At 50.6% G+C, this 23,775-nt stretch overlaps 1 protein-coding gene across 4 annotated transcripts in view; it reads left to right on the top strand.

Moving 5' to 3' along the window:
* Positions 1–23,775, top strand: part of TTC28 (tetratricopeptide repeat domain 28) — a 637,573-nt gene that overhangs the window by 580,937 nt on the left and 32,861 nt on the right. For all 4 annotated transcript variants that reach the window (XM_059408718.1, XM_059408717.1, XM_059408719.1 and 1 more), the window contains one exon: positions 10,436–10,576. In XM_059408718.1, the coding sequence (XP_059264701.1) occupies positions 10,436–10,576 (141 nt within the window). The remainder of the gene's footprint in view (positions 1–10,435; positions 10,577–23,775) is intronic.

Genomic DNA, 23,775 nt, shown 5'->3' with positions numbered 1-23,775 from the left:
CCTCCTCTCTCTCTGCCTGCCTCTCTGCCTACTTGTGATCTCTGTCAAATAAATAAATAAAATCTTAAAAAAAAAAAAAAAAGATGTTGACTGGAATGTTGTTTAACAATGTAGGTCAGTTTGGGGAAAATTGCTTCTTTATTATACTGACTCTTAAAACCCAGGAACATGGAATTTCTTTCCATTTACTTAGATCTTTGATTTCTTTCATCAGCATTTTGCAGTTTCAGCCTACAAATCACACACACACACACACACACACATACATACACACATGTATATATGTAGTAGATTTATACCCAGGTATTTCATTTCATTTTGGGAGCCATTATAAAGGAGATAATTTTTTAAAATTTCAGTTTGGAATTGTTTGTTGCTAGTATGTAAAAGTACAAACTTTTTGTGTATTGCTTTTGTATCCTGCAACCTTGTGAAATTCAACAGCTCTAGTAGTCTTTGCATTCCTTGGCATTTTCTACTAGACAATCATGTCTTCTGTATATAGCCACTTTCTCTTCTCCCTTGCCAATCCATAGATCTTTTATTTCCTCTTTTGCCTTTTTGCATTGATTAGGGCTTCCAGTACTGTGTTGAATATGAATGATGTGAGTTGACGTACTTAACCTTGTTCCTGAGGTAAGAATGACATTAGCTGCAGGCTTGTTGTAGCTGTTCTTTATCAGGTGGGTGACATTCTCTTTTATATTACTCATTTGCGAGTTTTTATCCTACGTTGGTGTTGGATTTTGTCAGATGCTTCCCTGCATAAATTGATATAAATGTGTATCTTTTTCTTTATTCTATTAATGTGATAGATTATATTGACTGATATTTCAAATATTGAGCAAGTCTTGTATTCCTGGAATAGCCCTACTCCCCTTCAACTATGTGTATTATTCTTTTTATATGTTGCTGAATTCTATTTGATATTCTTTATTGATTAGTCTTATGTCTGTTTTCTATTTGATCAGTGGAATATTGATCTGCAGAATTTCTTTCCTTATGTTACCTTTGTTCACTTTTGGTATCAGGGTAACACAGGCTTGCATTTGGAAAGTGTTCTTTCCTCTAGTTCATGGAAGTGATTGTGAAGAGTTAGCATTATTTCTTCTTTAAATGTTGTATAGAATTTGCCATTATAACCATCTGGACCTGGAGATGTCATTTTGGATGGTTTTCAACAATGAGTAGAATTCTTTAGTAGTTATAGGACTATTCAGGTTATCTATTTCCTTTTGAATGAGTTTTAGTAGTTTGCAGTTTCTGAGTACTTGGTCCATTTCATCTAAGGTGTTGAATCCATTTGTGTTTTTAGTATTCCCTTATTACCCTTCTAATTTCTGTGGGGTCAGTAATTAGGTTTCCTCTTTCATTTCTGATACTAAAAATTTTTGTCTTCTCTTTTTTATTCTTCATTTGTCTGGGCAGAGGCTTATCAATTTTACTGGTTTCTTTTAAAGAGAACCAACTTTTTATTTCACTGATTTTTTTTTAAAGATTTGTTTTACTCTTTTCAATTTCATTGATTTCTGCTCTGTTATTTTATTTCCTCTACTTATTTTGGTTTGTTTTAATCTTTTATCCCTAGGTTCTTAAAGTACAAGTTTAGATTATTAATATCAGATCTTTTTTCTAATATAAACATTCAATGCTATAAAGTTATCTCTAAGACTTTATCTATATCCCATCTCAAATTTTATGTTGTATTTTTCAGTTTTGTTCAGTTCCAAGAATTTCTCTAGTTTCCATAAAGGTTTCTTCTTTGACAATTATTTAGAAGTCTTGTTAGTTTGCAAGTTGTTGGAGATTTTCCTGGTATCTTTATTTTCTCACTTTCAAATAATCTAATTCCGTTGTAGTCAGAAGACATATTTTGTATGCTTTCAGTTATTTTAAATTTGTTAAAGTTTGTTTTATGACCCAGAGTATGTCCTATCATGGGGAATGTTCTGTATATGCAATTTACAAGAATATATATTCTGCTTTTGTTTGATATAGTGTTCTCTAAATGTCAGTTATACTCATTGGTTGATGATGTTGTTCAATTCTCCTATATCTTCATTGATTTTCAGTTTACCAGTTCTTTCCATGGCTGAGAAAGGTATGTGGGAAGTCTCTGCTGATCTATCCATTTTTTTCAGTTCTGCCAGTTTTTACATCATGTATTTTGAAGCACTGTTGATAGGTGAATACACACTTAGAATCATTTTATGTCCTTGGTGAACTGGATCTTTTATCATTATGTAATGTTCCTCTTTATCCCTGATAATTTTCTTTGCTCTTCAATCTACTTTGATCTTAATATAACCACTCCAGCTTTGTTTTAAGTGGTGTTTATATGGTATATCTTTTTGTATCCTTTTACATTTAACTTATCTGTATCACTGTATTTGAAGTGAGTTTCTTGTAGAAGCATTTAATTAGGTCATTTTTTAAAATTCCATTCTGTCAATCTCAATATTTAGACCATTTACATTTAATATAATTATTGATACATGTAGATTTATGTATGCCATGTTAATATTTGTTTTGTTTGTTCTTCTGATTTACATTGCTCTGTTTCCCCTTCTTTTGGGTTACTCGAACTTTGTTTTGAACTCCATTTTAATGTATCTCTTATGTCTTTGACTATATCTCTCCTTATAGCTCTTTAATGCTTGTTCCAGAGATAATATACAGACTTTTCACAGTTTGGAGTCTACTTACTATTGATATTTTATTATTTCAAATGAAATATAGAGATCTTACCACCATGGGGTAACCTTACCCTCCACCCCCATCTTGCATTTTTCTTGTATCCTCTGTCTACATACACTAAAATTCCATCAAACAGTGTTAGGAGAATAGTCTATTAAATTTACTCAGACATTTAATCTTTGTTACTTCCCTTTTTCCACTGATGTTCCTGGTTTCCTTCTGGTATCAATTCTCTTCTGTCTGAAGAAGTTCTGTTAGTAGTTGTTTTAGTGTAGGTCAGCCATTAGTGAATTCTCTTAATGTTTTATTAGTTATATATTGCTGAATAATAAATTCCCCAAAATTTAGTGGCTTGAAACAGTAAAAATTTATTTTCCCACCATTTCTATGGGTCAGGAATCCTGGCATGGCTTATTTTGGTCCTCTGCTTCAGAGTTTTTCTTGAGGCTGCAATCAAATTGTTAGTTATGGTTGAGGTCTTATCTAAATGCTTGACTGAAGAAGAAACCACTTCCAAGCTCACATGATTATTGGCAGGATTTATTTCCTTTCAGCCTGTAGGATTGAGAGTCTTGGTTTCTTGCTGCCTGTTGTCCAGAGACTGCCCTGCATTACTTGCCATGTAGGCCTCCCCAACATGACTGCTTATGTCATCTAAGGTGCACAAGCCAAGAAGGCAATAGAAGTTACAGTCTTATATACATAATCACAGAAGTGACATCTATTACTGTGCCATATTCTTAGAGGTAAGTCGTAGGCCCTGTCCACCCTCAGGGAAGAGATGATTATGCAGGTGTGAACAAGAGAGTATGTTTATAACCTCTGTTTGAGAGTATGATTGCAATCTCAGGCTGCCAGTTTTCCTTCATCTGAGAACCTTTTTTTGTTTATTTTATTTTATTTATTTATTTGACACACAGGGAGCGATCACAAGTAGATAGAGTGGCAGGCAGAGAGAGTGGGGGAAGTAGGCTCCGTATTGAGCAGAGAGCCTGACTCAGGACTCCGTCCCAGGACCCTGAGATCATGACCCAAGCCAAAGGCAGAGGCTTTAACCCACCGAGCCACTCAGGCACCCCCTGAGAATATGTTTATTTTACCATCATTTATGAAGGATATTTTCACTGAACTGGAATTCTAGGTTGATCATTCTATTTTTTTTTTTTTTTCCGCCAACACTTTAAAAATATATTTCCATTTCCTTCTGGTATCTGTGGTCTTTGATGAGGAATCCTTAGTTATTTGATTCATTATTTTCCCTATACATAATACATCTTTTGTCTCTGGTTGTTTTTAAGATTTTTTTCTTTATCTTTAGTTTTTTGCTATTTGAATATGATGCATTTGTTCATGGATTTCCTTGGGCTTATTCTGTTTGTGGTTCACTTAGCTTCTTGATCTGTACATTTATGTCTGACACCAAATTTGGCAAATTTTCATTCATTATTCCCTCAATTTTGTTCTGCTCTACACTCTTCCTTCTCTCATTCTTGGGCTCTGAATACATGGATGTTGGGTCTTTTGTTCCCTCCAGTTTGTTAATTTACTGGAAAAAAAAATCCTGTTTTTCTTGTTAATTGGATCGGATAATCTCTATTGCTCTTCTGTCTTTAGATACATTGATTTTCTTTTGTCATCTGCATTCTGCTAGTGAGTCCATACTGTGAGTTTTTATTTCAGTTGTTTTCAGTATCAAATTTTTCAGCTGAATCAAATTTTAATTCCAAAATTCATTTGCTCCTCTGTAATATCTTATGATCTTTGCTGAGATCTGCTTTCTTGCCATCTTTTTGAGAGTCTTTGTCCTTACTTTTAGCATTTTAAAATAGCCGCTTTAAGGTCTTTGTCAGAGAATTCCAACATTTGTGTCATCTTAGCATAATTCCAGAAGGCATCTGGTGATTGCCTTTTCCCATGCAGGTTGAGAATTTCCTAGGGTTGTTGTTGTTTTGTGTTTTGTTTTGTTTTGTTTTGTTTTTTGCATACTGAGTAATTTGGGATTATATCCTGACATTTTGAATTATGTTATTATGTTAAACTCAGGGTCTTGTTTGACTCTTTTGGAGGACATTGATGTTTTGGTTGAGGTGGGCAGTTGACCTAGTTAGGTCATCAGCTCTGACCAGACTTCATTGTAAGTTCCATTTTCTAAGTTCTGGCCATGTTAAGTTAAGTCCATCCTACAGGTGCATTACTCATTGGTGTTCAGGAGCTGGGTCATCTTGTATTTAGCTTCTCATAGGCTTTAGGGTCAGATCTACACATATGCAGCTTAGGGGTGAATCCAGGAATTCATGCACAACTTTATGTGCTCCATTTTCTGAACTACTTCCTCTCTGTGTTCTCACCAGTATTTTTCAATTCCCCAGTGCTCTTTTTGGTCCTCTCACCAAAAAGCTGGGGATTTATTTACACCATCTCCCCACCCACTTGCTGCACCTTCCCTGCAGTGACTCGCCCATCACGGACCAAGGGACATGGGGTGAAAGGAAGAAAAAAAGCAAAGGTTGAGTGGTGGAGTTACATCTCCTCTGATTAGACCCACACTTTCCTTACCTTCAGAGTTTAGACTCCTTCTGACCCTCTCTGTTGCTGTCACTGCCACTACCAACTCAGGATTGTTGAGATGATGAGAACAGTGATGAGAGAATAAGAGAGATGGGGGCTTTTCTGTCTTCTCTCTGAGTAAGAAATACAGAGCTCCTCCTGGAGCTTTGTCTGTTCGTGCTGATGCCCATTTCTGCATTTTGGGCTGCATGGAGACCTAGGGGATTCCAGAGGGGGGAAAACATGAAGCTCACTACTGATTTGGTGGCACTTCAAATTCTGGTCTCTTTCCCCAGTTTGCCTGATTTTATTTACTCTTCGCATTCCTCACATAGTGGCTCCATGCAGTCCATCCCCATCCAGGGTTTAGAGATCCAGCGAGCAGAAAGGATGGGGTGGAATGTGCCTATTCCATTTTACCTGGAACCAGAACCCAGTATAACAAGCTATTCATAAGCAATACTTGGTAACATTTGTTGAGTGAACAAATGAATGAGACATCAAACAGTTGGTCTTGACCTCTCCACTGAGCCCCAGACCTGGATGTCTGTAGTCTCTAGGCCTTCGGGAAGTCAGTGTCTACATAACTGAGTCACCATCTGGATGCCTGGCATTGCCAACGGAACTTCTTGTCTGCATGCTCGGCACATCCAAACTGAACCCATTCCTCTTCCACCTAAGACCACCTTCTACTTTCCATTTCTCCCTTTGCCACGAGTTGCCCATCTGCCATATTTTAACTGCTCCTGTCCCTTCAGTGAGTTTCCCAGGCAAATTTCTTTTCCTGGTGTATTTCTTCTGCCAGTTCCCACTTTTCCACTCTCAGCCTTGCCAGCCTTGTTCATATGTCTAGACTAATAGGATAGTTGGCCCACCCCGAGGACAAGCCGGAACCGTGTTGTTGATAACAGAGAACAAGAAGCGGGGAGAAATGGTGCTTGGGTGGTTCAGTCAGTTAAATGTCTGCCTTCAGGTCTGGTCATGATCCCATGATCCTGAGATCGAGCCCTACCTTAGTCTTCCTGATCAACAGGGAGCCTGCTTCTCCCTCCCCCTTTGCTTCTCCCTGCCGCCGCCGCATTTATGCTCTCTCTCTCTCCCTCAAATAAATAAATCTTAAAAAAGAAAAAAAATGGGGAGGAATCCAGAAAGTTGGGTTATGCCCAGCTAGTCTGTCTGTAGGGGAGATAGGGAATGGAGGCTTAGAGCAGAGGAGGGAGCCACTGTCAAGATTTCTGAGCCCAGGGGTTTGTGGAAGACTTGCCTCACCTGGCATGTTGAGGCTCAAGCACATTCATGTATTAGCACGATGGTAACTACCAAAAATGGGGCTTCTGGTTGGTGTAGGGGCTGATCAGGCTTCAGGGAGCTTGACTCTGGGCCCTCAGGGCTGTTTCTGAGCAGGTGCTGGTAATAGCCACCCAGCCATCCCACATTTTCCTCTCTGGACCAGTTGACTACCTGCCAAAAGCAGCCCTGAGCCTGTCATCCCATGTTCAGAGATCTGGGCTGACAGTTCTCAACCGCCGTCCAAGTTCGAAGCTTTCCACCATTATTCCTCCTCCCTCCCACTCACACACCCTCTACTCCATCTCAACCGGGCTATTCCCTTGGCCCCAAAGGGCCCCCACACTGTCTTCTCTCCACGCCTCTGCTCATCCCATTCCCTCTGCCTAGAAGCACCCTCCCCCCAAGCCTTACCTATCAAAGTTGTATTCTTCAAGATACCTCTGAGATGCAGCAAGTTCCGGGAAAGCCTTTATACCCTTTATACCCTATAACCCTATCTTGGTTATAGGCCGCTACCCTCCTTGTACTACTCCTTAATCCATCTTGGCCAGTAACCACTAGTCATACTCGCTTGTAAGTGCCTTGAAGGCAGGTGTAATGTGACCCTCCTCTGTTTAGCCTCGGCAATCCTGGCACATAGGTCCTGCTCCAACTCATTGTTGAGTCAAGGCGGGTGGAATCAGACTAGGTAATGTGCCATCTCTAGAAAGTCTCTCAAAGACATGGTGGGGGTTGGTGATCGTGATACAAAGGCCCTCTTGGGATCCCTGCTGTAGAGATGAGGCTTGTTTTGGTAAATGGAAGATTCCTTTGTCTGCGACATCTCCTGTTTGTTTTTCCCTTCAGTGTTAGTACTCTGAAGGGTCAGCAAATAGGAAACAACCCCATTAGGCATGAGATTCTGAGGGCTCTGTCTGCGGCTGACAGCAAGAGTGGGACTGCAAGATAATAGAGGCTGATACCAGTTCCAGCCAATTCTTCTCCCCTTTGCCAAGCACGGAATGACAAGCAGACTGCTCAGCTCCAAGCCGGCAGTCGCATTCAGATGATGAATGTGTCCCTGGACAGGGGAGCTTGTTGAGTGATATTTACCAGGGTCTCTGTGAAGGGCCCTTAGCCCCCAAGGGAGCATTTCAAAGCTTCAGCTGCTCGCCTGTTCAGCTGCTGCCATGGGGCCGAGAGAGGAATTAAACCCCATCCCCTGCTCTCTGGCAGGATGGAAGCCATGGTGATTTGTTGAGGTGCTCTGTTGTTTCCTAGTTTCTCTTGCTTTCTGTATTCACCCCTCCCCCTACCTCGTCAAACCCCAGCTGGGAGAGACTTAGAAGTGTGAGAAGCCTAGAGCCTTGGGGTTGGTGGGGAGAGGATGGGTGGGGAGGTCAGTGCCAGAGACCTGCGTTCAGGCCTAGCTTTACCTCTTGGTGCCCTTTGGCCACATTCCTTGCTTCTCTAAACCTTAGTCTCCTCAGAAGATGGAGACAGTAAGAGCTACACACAGACAATAAAATAAAAATACTTTGCATACTATAAAATGCTTTCCAGCTCAAGTCATTCATTCATTCACCAGTTTCTTGTGGCATACTTACTCCATGCTAGGCGCTGAGGTGGCTTTGAAGTGCTCTTCTGGCCGTAGGAACAGTCAGACTGCTGGGAAGAAAAGCAGACTAATGGCTTTACCAGCGCTTAGCGGGGTTCTGGGGTGAAGGTGTATAACTGGCCCCGAAATCAGACCTCTGGGCTCTCTTTGAAGACTGCACCACTTCTGACACCTTTAGGGCTTCAGCTCTTGGCAAACTTTCCCAGTGACTGGGCCTTTGCATGACCTTCTGTGAAGAACATGGCTGAGTCAGGGCTCTGGTGCCTACTTGGCCGGTGTGTTAGTCTAGGTTCTCCAGAGACATAGAATCAATGGGACACCTGCGTGTGTGCACGCACACACTTGCACACTCATGCACACACGTGTGCACACACACACACAGGGTTATTATGAGGAATTGGCTCACATGGTTACGAAGGCTGAAAAGCCCCAAGATCTGCAGGTGGAGAGCGAGGGACCCAGGAGGGCCAATGGTGTAAGTTCCAGGCTGCGTTCAAGTCTGAAGGCGGGAGAAGACCCATATCCTAGCTTGAAGACAGTCTGGTAGAGGTGGAATTCTTACTCAGCCTTTTTGTTCTGTTCAGGCCCTCAGTGGATTGGACAGGGCCCACTCACATGGGGGAGGGCAGTTTGCTTTCCTCAGTCTTCAGACTCCGATGTTAATCTCATCCAGCAACACCCTCCAGTACACAGAATAACGTTTGACTAAATGGCAGGTCACCCAGGGGACCCAGTCAAGCCGGCCCGTCACACAGAGCATTCAGGTTTTTCATGCAGCTCCTCACACTGTTTATCACTTGGCTCCGTAACAGTCTAGCCAGGGGCTTAGTACCCTTCTGGTTGTGACCTTCTGATGTTCCAGGTTCGCCAGCCTGTCTGTTTGAAGCAGGTCATGTTCACGTGAAAGCCACCTCTTGGTACGCAGAACCCGTCCCTCTTGGTGATGGCAAGTCCATCCCTCTCCAGATCCCACTTCCTCAGCATTGAGAGGTTTGCATGTAGAGTCTGTCTTCTTCCCCCAGGGCCCTGGCGCCCTCCACTCTTCCACACTGGCTCTCAGTCAGCAGTGAGGACTGAGAGCTGGCTGTGGCCTGGATGTCACTCAGCATTTCCACAAAGTCTGAGCGTAACCATCCTGCCGGAGGACGGCAGGGCCCAGCGTGGGGCCCTGCTTGTGCCAGCCTCAGGCATGATGAGGTGTGGGAACAACTGGAAGGAGGGTGGCCACAGGTGGGCAGCACCCTCCCCCAACACTTCGCCACCACAGGGGGCCGGTTGGAGTACAAGTGCTTGGCTTTGACAGTTAACAAGCCTTTTGTCATTTTAATCATGCTGATGAATCAAAGCACCCTGGGTATTTCCGTTTATTTAAAACCCATTGTAGATGTTCTTTCTGTTGCAGTCTGTCATAGGGGAAGTATGAATTTATTAATCTGAAAATTGTGGCATCCTCCTCGTGAGCTTGGAAAGTGGGCTCCCATCAGCAGGGCTTCTCCAGCCCACATTTCAAACAGCACTCTCTCTGCCTGGCATTGTCGCTACTTGTATGCATATCTGTCCCCTTGTGTGGAAATTGCCTTTTAGGGGCACCTGGATGGCTCAGTGGGTTAAGCCTCTGACTTCTGCTCAGATCATGATCTCAGGGTCCTGGGATGGAGCCCAGCATTGGCCTCTCTGCCCAGCAGGGAGCCTGCTTCCTCCTCTCCTCTGCCCACCTCTCTGCCTGCTTGTGATTTCTCTCTGTCAAATAAATAAAATCTTTAAAAAAAAAAAGAAAGAAAGAAATTGCCTTTTAGGCCAGGTATTCCTGAGGCCCCTTTGAGCCAGACCTTGAGCCTGGCCTGTGCTAGGGGCTTAGTTACTCTTTTTGAAATGGGCCAGACTGGAATGTGTGCTGGGAAGAGTACACTCTGCCACGCTTGCTGGAGTTCTGATCTGGGAAGATCATGCAGTTAGCCCACCATGCTGCTTGTTCAGCACCCAGCTGTTGAGCACCTACTGTGTGTCTTTATGTGAGATGCTGGGGTGTAAGTCTGGCTCAGGCACTGCACCGGCTGTAGGGGCTTCACAGCCAAGTGGGGGCGACCACCAGAACAGCCAACCAGAGTGCATCTCCTCAAGCACTAGACGGAGGAGGGAGGAGACCGCAGGCCGCAGGGCACCAGGTCACACGGGCCTCAGGGAGGCCTCAGTAGCGGGGGTTTGCAGGGTGGTGGGGGCAGGGGTAACCCGGGACCTCAGGGCAGACTCCGGGGCTGAGCGCTTCCTCTCTCCCGCTGGCTTACACTGCAGTTCTCCTTGCAGGCCTTGTGCCAGCAGTGAGACGGAGAGCGAAGCTGGAGACATCATGGACCAGCAGTTCGAAGAGATGAACAACAAGCTCAACTCCGTTACCGACCCGACCGGCTTTCTGCGGATGGTTCGCCGGAACAACCTCTTCAACAGGTGCGTGCCGGCTTGGTCTCAGCTTGGTCTCCTGTCCCGGCGGTGGGATACTGGCTTCCGGCGGCTCCTGCTCCTCCAGCCATCTGGGCTGCCAGCCATGAATTGGCAGGAGTGAGTGTGATGTGTCCATAGCCCCACCCTCCCAGGGGCCTCAGGGCCTCGGCGCAACGGCAGCACCTCTGGGTCGAGTGGGGAAAGAATGACAGGTTTGATGTGACCATTCGTGTTCATCCGGGGTGGGAGATCCAGGGGCCGGCTGGCTGCCTCTTCACAAAGCCCAAGGGCCGCCTTTCCGAACAGCAGGCAGAAGCCAAGCAGAGCGGTTGCACCTCTCCTTTGCCGGCTTCGGTCAGTGACGTGTGGGCCAAACACCCGAGACTGAGGGAGGTCAGGGAGAGTAGGGGTGCTGGCCTTCCTGGAGGGAGGACATGTCCAGACCCAAGCCCACCCATCCTCCCTGAGACCTGGGGTGGGTCGTATTACTTGACCAAATAAGCCTGCATGGCTTTAAGATGAGTCAGAATTGAAATTGCCAACCAGCACAGCCCTATATCCTTTTATCAGGGTGATAGCTGAGCGGTGTCCAGATAAAGGGGGGCAGGCTGTTGGGGCTGAGGGGCAGCTATCCCGCTTTCATTTGGTTGCCTGGCCACAACCCGGGAGTCACATTTAGAACTTACCAGAAAGACGTCCCAGATTCTCAGGTCCCTGACACAGCCTTGACTTTGAAGGACAGCATGTGAAGCCTGGAACACAGAAGGGAAGTGACTGTGCTCTGGGCGGAGGCAGCCTCTGCCTGGCAGCCCTGCTTTGTGGGGCAGAGGGAGCCCCGTCTTCTCCCACCGCAGGCCCGTTTCCTCTCGTTATTGTGCTGTCGGGGTGACAAATGTGTGTTTACTTTCCCAGGGCTGAGCTGAGTGAGATGGGAGCCAGGGGCCAGGGATGGGGTTGGCAGCGTGGTTGGAGGAGACTGCGACTTCAAGCTGCTTCACCTCCAGGTCCTCCTTCGTCCCTCCCACTTCACACATGTCCTGCACGGCTGTTAGTTTCATTGGGGGGACATGACTAGTGGGACAAGCCCGCACCTTGTATCGTCCTCCTCTGCCAGCGTCCAGGCCTGTTGAGCAGGTGACTCTTGATTGCCGGGAGATGCCAGCAGTGCAAAGGCTCAGGTTCTGATCTTGCTGCCTTCCTGCTGTGTGAACACTGTCCACCTCTTTCCTCATTGCTAAAATGGGGACATGCTTCCTACCTCGCAGTTTTCCCTTAACGTGGGGATTAAAGGAGCTTAAGTATAAATAATACACTGGCAGGCTTCCTGATGCATACATAGAAGACACTCATATCTGGTGGCTTTCTACTGTTTTTTGTTTGTTTGTTTTTTTAAAGATTTTATTTATTTATTTGACAGAGAGCGATCACAAGTAGGCAAAGAGGCAGGCAGAGAGAGAGAGAGGAGGAAACAGGCTCCCTACTGAGCAGAGAGCCCGATGCGGGACTCGATCCCAGGATCCTAAGATCATGACCTGAGCCGAAGGCAGTGGCTTAACCCTCTGAGCCACCCAGGCGCCTGGCTTTCTACTGTTTTGAGTAAAGTGGGAAGGACAGTGCCACGGTGGAATTCTTCAGATACCGTGGGTGGGTAAACTGCAGATGGGGTGAAATTTGTATGCAGCAGGTGGTCGCCCCTAGAATGGGGACTCACCTGCTTTTCTTCGGACCCCACCTCCTGCCTTTCCTATGAGATAAAGCCAAAGACAGGCCATGAGGCCTCCGTGGCCTGCCCGATCACAGGCCTGCCAGAAGCCAGTCAAGACCTTTCAGGGCTTTGGGCATACGGTAAGAAAGGGGTCAAAGCAGGACTGTCTGAGACCCTAGCTCATCATCCCAGCGTGGTAACGGCTGTGGATTTTGGGTCATGGAACTGCTCATTTTGGAAAAATGGTTTTCGTCCTTCACCTCTGCTCTGACGTAGGTCTGATGAGCACAATACCATGGATTAATTTGTGGGTTCATTTAAACAGTGCAATCTCAGGTGAGGACTGGGCCAGCCTCAGGGCTGGGTGGGGAGCCTGGGCCTCGCTGCTGTCTGCTCTGCAATTAGCTCCCTTAGCCACATCAACAGACACTTCTAATCTTCACCTTTTAGGGGCTTCTGAGGGCAGACTGTATGAGGGCAACAACTGTGTTTCTTCAGTTTCAACACAGTTGAGGCATAAGGCCTCAGACAGTTTGCCATGCCAAGGGCTCTCGGCTGCTTCCTGATGAACCCAGGAAGGAGGTTCTGGTTTCCATCCAAGGGGAGTAGCGTTATAGAAGGGGCCACAGAGGCAAAAGTGTCTCTGTCAACCAGCACAGTGCAGGCTTTTACGAACTTCCAGTCTGGCCCTGCACCTCACAGCCGAAGGGCACACGCACGCTAGGGGCTGGGGACCCAGGCAGGAGCAGGGGCCAGCACTGACTTCAGGCCATGCCTGCCAGTGCCCCGCCGGCAGGTGCCTTCCTGTGTCCCCCACACCTTGAGGGTTGCCAAATGCCCAGTCCTGCCCTGCCCTGCCCTGGGGTCCCAGGCCTCCCTCTCTGACCCTTCCTTGTCCAGCGATCTCCTTGAGGAGGTGAGCTGCTTTGTCGTTGAATGGCAATGGCTAAGAAGGGGCTTGTGTTCAGATTCCTGCTGGCGACTAAGGCCTTGAAGACACTGGTCCCTCAGAGCCTTCGGAGGGAAGTGGTGGCAGCCGTGTGTGTGTGTGTGTGTGTGTGTGTGTGTGTGTGTGTGTGTGTGTCTAGGGCCTTGTGTGCCAGAGCAGCAGCAGCAGCTCCCCTCCCCGAGGCTGCCCAGCAGGGTGATCCCTGGGGTCCTTGGCCTTGTGGTTCCGGGCAGTTTTCCAGGGTGGTCTGGGGAGGAGGCTGCCGCAGCTGGTGCACATGGAGTGAGACTCAGCATTAGAGCCTTCTCTCTTGCCACCCCTGGCCTTGTTGTCTGTTGTGTCTTTGATTTGAGGTCTGCACAACCACTGATTTTCTTTTTGCCAGTGTGCGGTGGTGGAAACCACACTTACATGAGTGCGGGGCCCGCAGCGCCAGTGAAGACAGTCAGGAGTCTTTCCTTGTTTAGCCCCCTGGCCCCGGGGTGGGCCCACTCAGCATAACGGCAGCCCTGAGGGGCCCCCTGGCCTGCATCCCTCAGAATGCTTCCGAGTTACCAGTTATGCAGACTGCTGATGGCTGGAGGGCCCACGCCCACGTAGGGGTGGGGGAGATGGGGTCCGCGCCTGCACATGGCTGAGCCTGTGAAAGTCAGGTCACAGTTGCTACTGGGGATCGGAGAACGGGACGGCTTTGGACTGCACCCCAGATTCAGGGTCTCAGGGTGGTGCCATGGCCTTGACGGTGCACCCATCCGGCATCAGGGCCAAGATCCCAGAGAAATATTCAGATCTCTGTTGCTACCGCTGGCTCAGTACACACGCTAGGTCTGGATTTTTCCAAATTTATGGCAGTGTGTGACATGGTGTGCAGGGGGAAGCCTTCCCCGGTGCCCAGAAATGAGTGGCTAGAGCCTACACAGAGGACAACCAAGTGTTCTAGAGGTGCCACAAGGGGCCAGGGCCCTCCCTCGGGTCTCTGCCACCTTTAGCTAGCATCCCAGCCATGCACCAGCCCCCTCTAAAAGGAAAATAGGTTGGTGAATTGGTAAATGAGACTCTGGGGCCTGGTGGGAGTCCTCCAAGAGAATCCCCCACAAAAGCTGAGTTCCTGCAGGAAGGGAGGAGAGGTATTGCCATCCTGTGGAAAGCAGGCTCCTGTGACTGTGGGCTTGGTAGAGGAGAGCCTAAAGGACAGCCTAGGTGACAGCGGGCAGGCCACGGTGTGGCTGTTGTGGCTCCAGCATGGCCCTTTCCAGAATGGTGCATCCCGTGGGCTCAGCCACTTGCTGCTTCCCACTGGAGGGGCTGCTTCCCAGGCAGAGGACCTCAGCAAGGAGAGTTATTGGATGTGCAGGATGTGGCAGGACTGGGAGGCTGCCCTCTAGATCGGGTCACCCCATGTTGGGGATGGCAGGGGGAAGCTCCTGAAGAACCCTCAGAAGTGCTTGCTCATGTGTCCCTCCAGGGGACCATGTGGAGGGGCATCAGCAGCACCTGATTCCCCGATCCCACCCCTACCCGCCCTACCCTGGAGAGTCAGACCTAGGCAGTGGGGAGGGAGGAATGTTCCCTGCCCTGCAAATCCATGAGCCAAAGCCTGGCCTGCGGGGGAGGTGGGACGAGATGAGGGGGGCACTGCAGAGCAGACTGGGGCCCACTTCTCCCAGATTCCTGAAGGCACAGGGAAGAATAGTGACTGCAGAGAAATAAAGCTGACCCCATAAGGTCAGCCCCATCAGTCTGCTGGAAACCATGCAGACCTGTAACTGTCTCTGCATTTGTGTCACGCATGTGTCTACATGGACGCATGGTTGCAGTTCTTTATAAACATCCGAATTGCCCCTGCCTCCGGCGCCACCCCAGAGCAGGCTGCAGGAATGCCGCACACTCCTGCACAATGGGGCTCTGGCTATGCCTGCGTTCCGTACAGCTAGGCATTTTTCCCTGGAGTGGCACATAGTTGGTGGGGAGCCTTGGGCTCTGGGGCCAGGCAGACCTGGACTTGGGACCTTTCATTAGTTGGGTGACCTTGAGCCTTTTATTTTTTCATCTGGAAAATGGAGTAGTAATGGGAATTATGAGGATGATATCCATGTGGTGACAGATAAACAGTGTAGTAAGCAGTTTCTCTCTCTCCCCACCTGGTCTGAGGTTTCTTTCCTTCCCTTTCTTTCCCTTTCCTTTCCTTTTCCTTTCTTTTCTTTCCTTTTCTTAGATTTATTTACTTACCTGAGAGCAAGAGAGTGTGTGTGAAAGCAGAGGGAGAGGCAAAGGAAGAATCCTCCGGCAGGGTTCCCACTCAGCAGGAGCCCAGTGAAGGGCTTGATCCCAGGACCCTGAGATCATGACCTGAGCTGAAATCAAGTTGGAGACTCAACCCTCTAAGCCACCCAGGCACCGCTAGGTCTGAAGTTTCTGTGGCACCAAAGGTCCTTTGGTGGGGGGGGGGGGGGGGAGATGGTGCAGGAATCAGCTTGCTGCTCCAGAACCTGATGATAAGATAGTTCAGTGCTTCCTCCCCTAACAGCCTCTCTCAGGCCACCGAATACCAGAAAGACTTAGAATCAACGCAGAACGGTAACCCAGCTAAATGTCTGTTATGGCCATAGCTCAGCTTCTGACTGGTATCCTACCAGCCCTGTCCTCGGCTCTTTGGTGGTGGCCCTGTGGCTCTGGGCCAGGACTCTGTCTTGCTCTCCTGCTGGAGCCAACAAGAAGGCTGAGCATTCTCCCCAGTCCTGACCTGCATCCCTGCAACGGTGGTAATTCTGAGCAGGGGTCTTCCTGCCAATAGCTGTTCCTTCCATAGGTGGGTCCGTCCCCAGGCCTCAGGCAGGAGCCCCTGTCCTGGCATCCCGCTGATCAGTAGGCACACGGACCAGCCCTCCTCAGGACGCCTGCTGCCTAGTGCGCCACCTCTAGGTATCTGCCAGCTTCCTGCTCATGGGACACCCCTACCCCCTACCCCCACCCCCATCTGTGTTTCTCTGGGGGCAAATGATGTACAGGTGTGATGTTAGGAATGCTCTATCAGAAGTCACTTGAAAGTCACTTGAAAGGCCTCAGCCCTGACCCAGACTTACTGACTCAGTCTGCCTTCTATATAGAAGTGCTGCTCGGCCTTTGCCTAAGGCCCACACCCTGTACAGCTCCTGAAGGGTGCTGAGCCTGGCCTGCCGCCCTGCCCCCGGGGCGCCTCCTGCATTCTGCTAACTCTAGGTCACCTCCCCACAGAGACCTGCCAGGTGAACCCTGTAACATTTCATTTTTGGTCTCCAACTCTCTGTCTATTCCCGCTGCCACGACCTTTCCTGGAGATTCACTGTCCCCCTGACATGGCCATTTAATGCGATCCTAGGAGCACACTTGCCAGGTCACTGATGCTCAGCAAATTTTCTGGCCCGAGTCTCCCAACTTGTCAGCAAAGATCTGGGCTTGGTTTCCCACAGGCTGAGCCTCCATTGGTCACACTGCTGTCTTCACCACTCACCGGGCCTGCAGGCCGCTCGTCTTCACCTCCTGCCCTGGTTGGAGTGCAGTTCTGATCAATCACCTTCCCACTTGAGGTCCCAGGGGCCCCAAGGTAAAGTGGCAGAGCTTGGTGTTTGAGTTCCCATGGCCTGGCTCCGCCACTCTTCCCACTTCCCACTGCATTCTTGCTTATGCTCTGTCCTCACCTGAAAGGACCCTGGACCTGCCCTTTCCCTCCTCAAGGCCTTGGCTTGGGCATGGGACACAGCCAGGGAGGGCTTTCCCCTGGGGTCCTTCTCCAGAAGACCCTTTCACAAATCCATCTTGGTTTGCCCTCACTGGGAATACTTTCCTCCTTCTCTGAAATTCCAGGGCACTCTTACCTGTCAAGAAGGAAGCCATGGAAGCCATGCATCCTAATTACGTGTATCCGTGCCCTGTCCTGTCCCAGGCTGTGCCCTCCTCTGAGGCCGGATCACATCTGATGTCTCTCTGTGTCCCCCAGGGCACCTTGCCACCTGCCTTGTGTTGAGTGGGTGCAGGTACTTGTTTGTTCATTAGGGGAAGGAGGGAGGGTGGGTAGAAAGGAAGGAAGGAAGGGAAGGAGGAAGGAAAGAAAGGAAGGAAAGGCCGCTGGCTGGGACTGAGACAGACAGGAAGAGCCATGGCACTGATGATGATGATGGTGGTGGTGGATGTCTGTTGCTTATTTACTGAGAACCCCGCACCGTGCTAAGTGCTTTCCTCGCATTATCTTAGCCAATCCCTACAACAGCCGTGAGGGGAACAATCACAACCCTTTCTTAAGGATGAGGGTCCTGAGACTCATTGCCCAGGGTCACACAGCTCGTCAGTGACAGAGCCGGCTTTACGGTCCAGGTCTGTCAGTCTTCAAAGACAGTGCTCTGGTCCCCAAATTCCTACCTGTCTAGCACCCCTGCCAAATGATCACAGCCTTAGCTTGAACTCCTCCAGTGACGGGGAGCTCATGGCCCCCTGAGGTGGTGTTTTCTGTCTCTGAACAACACTAATACAGCTCTGGAGGTTCTTTAAGAGCCAGTACATGAGTCTCCACAGGTTTGTTGGACACAAGGGAGGCAGACATGTTTGACTCAAATCGTGTACAGGGGCAAGGCCCTCTGGAAGGGGGTTTTCCTGTGTTATGGGACACGCATTAGCTAGACAGACCACCACAGGATCTTTGTTTCTTCTCTCCATCCCTGAGTCCATGATAAGCCTGTCCCCCAAGGACTGCCTGGCTGGGGGCATCTGTCCCAGCTCCTGAACGTAGTCAGGAGGAGATGCCTGTGCAAGGCTGGCCTGCACATCAGGTTTTCCCAAGGCAGAATCTGTAGGGTTGGTTGTGGGGGCCTCATACGCATTAAAACAGAGAGCAGAGCCCCCCGACTGAGCAGAGGCGGCCACTCCTCTGGGTGAAGGTTTGTGCCACAGTCCTTCACCGTGGCCACGAACCTGCCGACACACTGAACATTCTAGGAGAGTCCAAGAGCAAGAGGCCAGAAGCCACGTGCAGCCACTGGCTGGTCCTTGAACTAAAGAGAAGCCAGCATTGCTGGAAAAGCAGGGGTCCCTGCTTGAGCCCACCCAGCCTCAGCTCTCCTCCTGTGGAGGGAGCCAGACCCGGCGAGCCGGGCAGTTGGTAATTAAGGAGGCGAGCAGGCAGAAAGCACTGGCAGCTTCCTGAAGAAGTACTTAAAATGCCTTTGACAGCCCTCCTCTCCCAGAGGAGACAGCCCTTTGTGCGAGATGTTCAGCAGAGAGTCACTGAACGCTATCAGAGACCTTTTTAAATTGAATTGAGGCATCTCTGGCTACTTGAATATAATGGATTTGCCAATTAATTTTTCCACTGGTGCCTTAAACTTGTTCAAATCTCAGGCCAGCTCCAATCCCTCAGAAGACTCAGTTCAGAGTTCGGAGCCCTGGAGGGGAATCTGAAGCATCCTGGGCAGGACTGAGGGCGGGGAGGAAGGAAGCAAAGGGCTCAGCTCACTGTCTGGTGGGCATGCGCCCAAGAGCAGGGTTCGCTGTGAGGGGGAGAACCCCTCTGACCAAGGGGGAGGGGCTCTTCGGGCTCTACAGGAGCAGAGGCAGCGCTCCTTCTGGCCCAGGACAGGCATGGCTCACCCCTGCGGCTGTGAGCCCTGATGGTTAGCTGCCCAACCCAGCCATTAGAAAGTGAAACTGTCTGATAAAGACATCCTGAGAAGGTGAGGAGCCGAGTCAGAAATATGGCTGAGAAAAGGCAGCCCCATTTGGAGCAAGCTCCCCACTCCGAGCAGCAGCCTCCTCACTCCTCCCTGCCCCCCAGTGCGGCCCTGACCAGGAGCTTAGGTCCTGCTCACAGAGGGCCCCTGGAGACCAGTCTCCAGGGAAGGCCTTCTGTCATCCTGGGGGAGACATGCATTCCAGATGCACTCCAGATGAGGGTTCGGGGCCTGAGATCAAAAGAGCACCAGGCCTCGGGCTCCCCAAAGGACACAGCCCTGACCTCATGGCCTTAGGCAGGAAGCTTATCTCTGTGCTCCCCTGTAACAGCAGAGGGTCTGGGCCTGCGAGGGGTGACCCACCTTGTGTTAAAGATTCCCATGACCTGCGCACGTCACAGCCTCGATCTAGCCCACCCTGGGAGATGTCCCATATGGGGACCTCCCTCCCCCTCCTTTCTGGTGGTTCTGAAGATGTCATATCTTGGTGTGCCCTGCTATAAGCCCTCCTGGCTCAGCTTCCTCCAGAGCCCCATGCCCAGAGAGACGGGAAGGCCCCGAGTGCCTGGTGGGAAACTGAGAGCAGAGGGGTAGGACCAGGGAGAGAGGTGGGAAAAAGAAAACCCACTCCAAGGCTGCCTCAACCCTCCTGCCTGCCTTCAAGCTTCAAGGCCACATGTGCATACACACTTGGGACTGTCTCAGGCATTCCTCCGTCCTCAGGATATTATAAGCTCCAGGAGGACAAAAAGCAAGTCTCCCCTTCACTAGTGCCTCTCTGCGGTCACCCCAGGTGGGCTTCCGGGGTGGGGGCAGTCACTCAGGAAGCTGGACAGCTACTTTCTCGGGCACCCTCAGGAGAAGAGGCCCAGCAAAGCCAGTTCCTCCCTCCATAGATTTGCCCCTTTGCGTTTTCATACTGTGGCACCTTTCCTCTCTGCACCCCAGTGCTCTGCTGGGGGCTCCTGCCTCCTCCCCAGATCGGGGAATCCTGTTCACAGTCTACCAGGATATTCCCTGTGAAGGGCTACTTATCTCTGGGTCCGATGTGAGTAGCGGAAAGCCAAAGCCAGCCTGTCCCTGTGAAGCTCTGGTTCCTCCCGGTGCTTTAGCCACACTAAGCTCTGGGTTGCTGGCTCTTCTCTCCACGCGGCAGAGGCAGGAGGGACAGGATCTCACGGCCTAGTGGCTCTGGCCATCCCTGGTGTGGTCAGGTTTGAGCGGGGCCCCTTTGTAGTCTCTCCCAAGGGAGGGTCCGGCCCCTGCTCCCTTGTTTTCACCTGCTAGTCGGCTCTCCAACTTTGAACATGAAAGCATGAGAACTCAGTGTGTGTGTGGAGGGGTGGGTGCTTAGCATGTGCATCTGTGTGCCCAGTGACCTAACTGCCCCCTCCAACGGAGCCCTGATGGGAGTGGCGACTGGCGTGGTGCCTGCAGTTTGGATGGAGCCTCGTGGTGTCCCTCTCCGCCTCCCTTGGGGCCCCGCTGGTTCACTGGGCAGGAACACACGCCCAGCCCGGACAGCCACGGCTGGGCGGCTGGGCGACTGGGCCGTGTGCTGTGTGAGCCTGAGCGAGTCTGAGCACCCAGGGTCTTCTGCAGGCCCGTCCCAGTTAGAACTCGCCCCTTTTTGGGAATAGATTTCTTCATCCGTGGAAGGAGATTCATGAGCAGCACAGGCCGCCCAGGCCACCTGGTGTTTGTCATCATTGCGGAGACATCAACAATGCCCTGACGCGTCTGCCCTCCTCCGTAGCGCTTCACACATCATCTCCGGCCCTGCATTCTGTTCCTGCAGAGGCCAGGCAGCTTGCGCCCTGCTGCCGGGCTCCCTCCTCCCCGGCTCCGGGCTTGCGCCCTCTCCTTCCCCCGCTACCACCCAGACAGCCGTGCAGGGGAGAAAACGAATATTTCTCCAGAAGTAAATTAATAAAAATCATCTGAGGAATGAGCTAATAAAGGCGGTGTTGTGTGAGAAAATCTCTCTGCCGAGAGCTAGGCTGTCAATTAGCCCCGCGGGGTCCCTAGCAATAAATGGACGGGCCTTGAGGAAAGGGGGCCAGTGCCACCTGCTGGCGCTATGCGGTGGTGCAGCTGTGAATCCCGACAGCCGGGTCGCTCCCAAAAAGCTGGAAGCAGAGCGGCTCCCAGGAGGGGCTGCCTAGATGTCAGCTCCACCTGTAGGGACCCAGCAGCGGGGAAGGTGGGGATCGGAGGCAAGTGCAGGTGGGCAGGTCCTTCAGTGAGTCCTGAAGGAGGGGAGGGGGCACGAAGACCCCTCCCATACCAGGTGGGAGGTCTGCCTGGCTCATACCCTCCTCTTTGGCCTGTACAGGTCCCTTACTCTTTTGGAGCCTTGGTTCGTTATCTGTAAAGGAGGAACAACCACGACTATAGGGCCCTGGGGGGGGGTGTGGATGCGGCAGACCTGGCAGACATGCGCCCCTCCTGTGGCTCACCCTCCTGCCATGAGGCAGTGTCTGCAGCTGTGTCTGTGCTCCCATTCTGAGAAGTGGAAGGCACCGTTCTCTGTCTTCCAGTCAGATTTCCGAGGCAGAGAGAAGGCAGCCAGGCTGAAAGGTCCCACAGAAGGCACCACGGCGCAGTCAGCAAGCTCCCCCCATGGAGGATCCTTGGCACACCCCGTGGCCGTTCTTTCACAATGTGGTCGCTGCACCAGGAAGGAGGCAGGAGTGCCTTCGAGGACAGCCCAGGGCTCCTCATCCCACACACCAGTTCCCACCCACCACCACTGCCAGCTGGGGCTCAGAGCCCTGGGGGACCTGCTGCCATTTGGCCATGACTCTGATCCTCTCCGAGGTGGTTGTGTCCACAGTGTCCCCTGTCCAGGGCAGGTGATGGCACCTGAAAGCTGCAGGCACACAGGGCGCTTGCGGGGAGGACTGCTGAGCTTCCGGCTCTGGGGGCTGGGGCCGTGGGTCAAAAGAGCCTCAACGGTTTCCTAGCAGTGAGTAGATTTTTAATATATTAAACCTAAAAGAGACCGGGCACCTGGAGGGCTCAGTCAGTTAAGCGTCTGCCTTGGCTCAGGTCATGATCTCGGGGTCCTGGGATGGAGCCCCAGGGAGAGAGCTGCATGGATTAACTGTGACTTCAAATGATGGTTTCGGGTTGTTTGGTTTTTGTTTAAACATGAATGGAGTATTTGGGGGGGCTTTTGTTTTTCACTTGAAAATGGCATCTCGGGCACCTGGGTGGCTCAGTGGGTTAGAGCCTCTGCTTTCGGCTCGGGTCATGATTCCAGGGTCCTGGGATCGAGCCCCGCATCGGGCTCTCTGCTCAGTGGGGAGCCTGCTTCCCCCCTCATCTCTCTGCCTGCCTCTCTGCCTACTTGTGATCCCTGTCAAATAAATAAATTAAAAAAAAAAAAACAAACAAACAAAAGAAAATGGCATCTCTAGGGATAGGGGTCCTCCCCTGAACAGAAGCACAGATTGGAGGTTTGATCTCTGGGGCTTCCTGGCTGACCAGTGTAAGCTGCCACGTTCTGGGTCCAGGTGTGCCCACCCAGGCAGGGATCAGGGCCTGGGAGCTGTTGCTCCGAAAATGATTCATCCGTGACCCACCAGCCCTTGAGAGGGACTAGGGTGAGAGTGTGAGAGATCATGCTCACACGGCATCCAGGGGTGGAAATTAGCAGGGATTGATGATGTAAGCTTGGGCTTGACAGCTGGGGAGAGAACAAGACCAAGGTGCCACAGGCAGGGGCGTTCAGCTGAGACTTGAACAAGGGGCCTAGCCCCTGGCAGGTTTGTGTGACCTGGGGTGCCCAGGTCCTGGTTCTTGAAGAGTCTGCACTGCCTGGAAACAGATGCTCAGAGAGGGTGTCCAGGGAAACCTGCTCAGAGCAAACAGATGTCTCGATCAACTGTGTATTTACCAGCCCTGGTCAAAGGCATCTGATGGGTTCTCCATCACACTGGCCAGGAGTGAGGGTGGGGTGTCACATGGCCTGATCACGGCTGCTCTGCAAAGTCCAGCCCTGGAGACTACTGGGAATGTTCTCAGGGAAGGGTCATTCTCTGAAGACCTTCCTCTGATCTTGCCAGGGAAGGAATTAGCCTGGGGCAGGAGCTTCCTGTTCAGGCAAGCCTGATGTTTAAGGTGGTACCTGGCCTCCCCACAGCATAATCCCAGAGCCCCAGGCCCACCTGGTGTGCTTGTCCCCCACACTCATCACCCCAGGCACTCCAGTCTCTGTCCCCCAACATCTGTGCCTTTCCCCACAGTGTTCGTCTGCTCAGAATGGCCTCCACCTTGTCCATGGGCACGCTAACTCCAGATGGTGGTGCCCACATCAAAAGCCCCTCTCCCAGAAAGCCCTCTGTTGGCTCTGCCTGACCAGCAGTTGGTCAGCGTCTTGTGACTTTGGTATCCCCAGACCTCTACTGGAGCTGCCCACTTTCCTCACAGCCTGGTGCAAGGACCCCACAGGCCTGCCCCATCATGGGCAGGGCCCATATGGAATAGGTTAGTGTTGTAGGGCCCTTTAGATGCCTCTGGAACTTCATGGATTTCAGTCAAAAGACACCATGGCCATGTGTGCTTGTGCTCTGGAATCCTGCCTGTGTTCCCCTCCCTCCTGCCAGGTCTTTATCTCACTCACTGACCCATCAGCTGAGACTCCCGACAACTTTCCGTGCTGGATGTTTTCTCCAATCCTGACGCTTCGTGCCTATGGATAGCATTTCTCCTTTGTGCAGGTGCAGAAAGCAAGGTCTGGAGCCCCAGGCTGGGATTTGCACCCAGCAGGTCTGCCCCCAGATACCTCCCCAGCTCCCTAGTTCCCTCCAGACATGTTCCTTCCCAGGCACTGCCTTGGCCACTTCCA

Source organism: Mustela nigripes, chromosome 8 (assembly GCF_022355385.1).
Source record: "Mustela nigripes isolate SB6536 chromosome 8, MUSNIG.SB6536, whole genome shotgun sequence".
In the NCBI taxonomy this organism is placed as follows: Eukaryota; Metazoa; Chordata; class Mammalia; order Carnivora; family Mustelidae; genus Mustela; species Mustela nigripes.
This window is presented reverse-complemented; position numbering and strand designations above follow the sequence as displayed.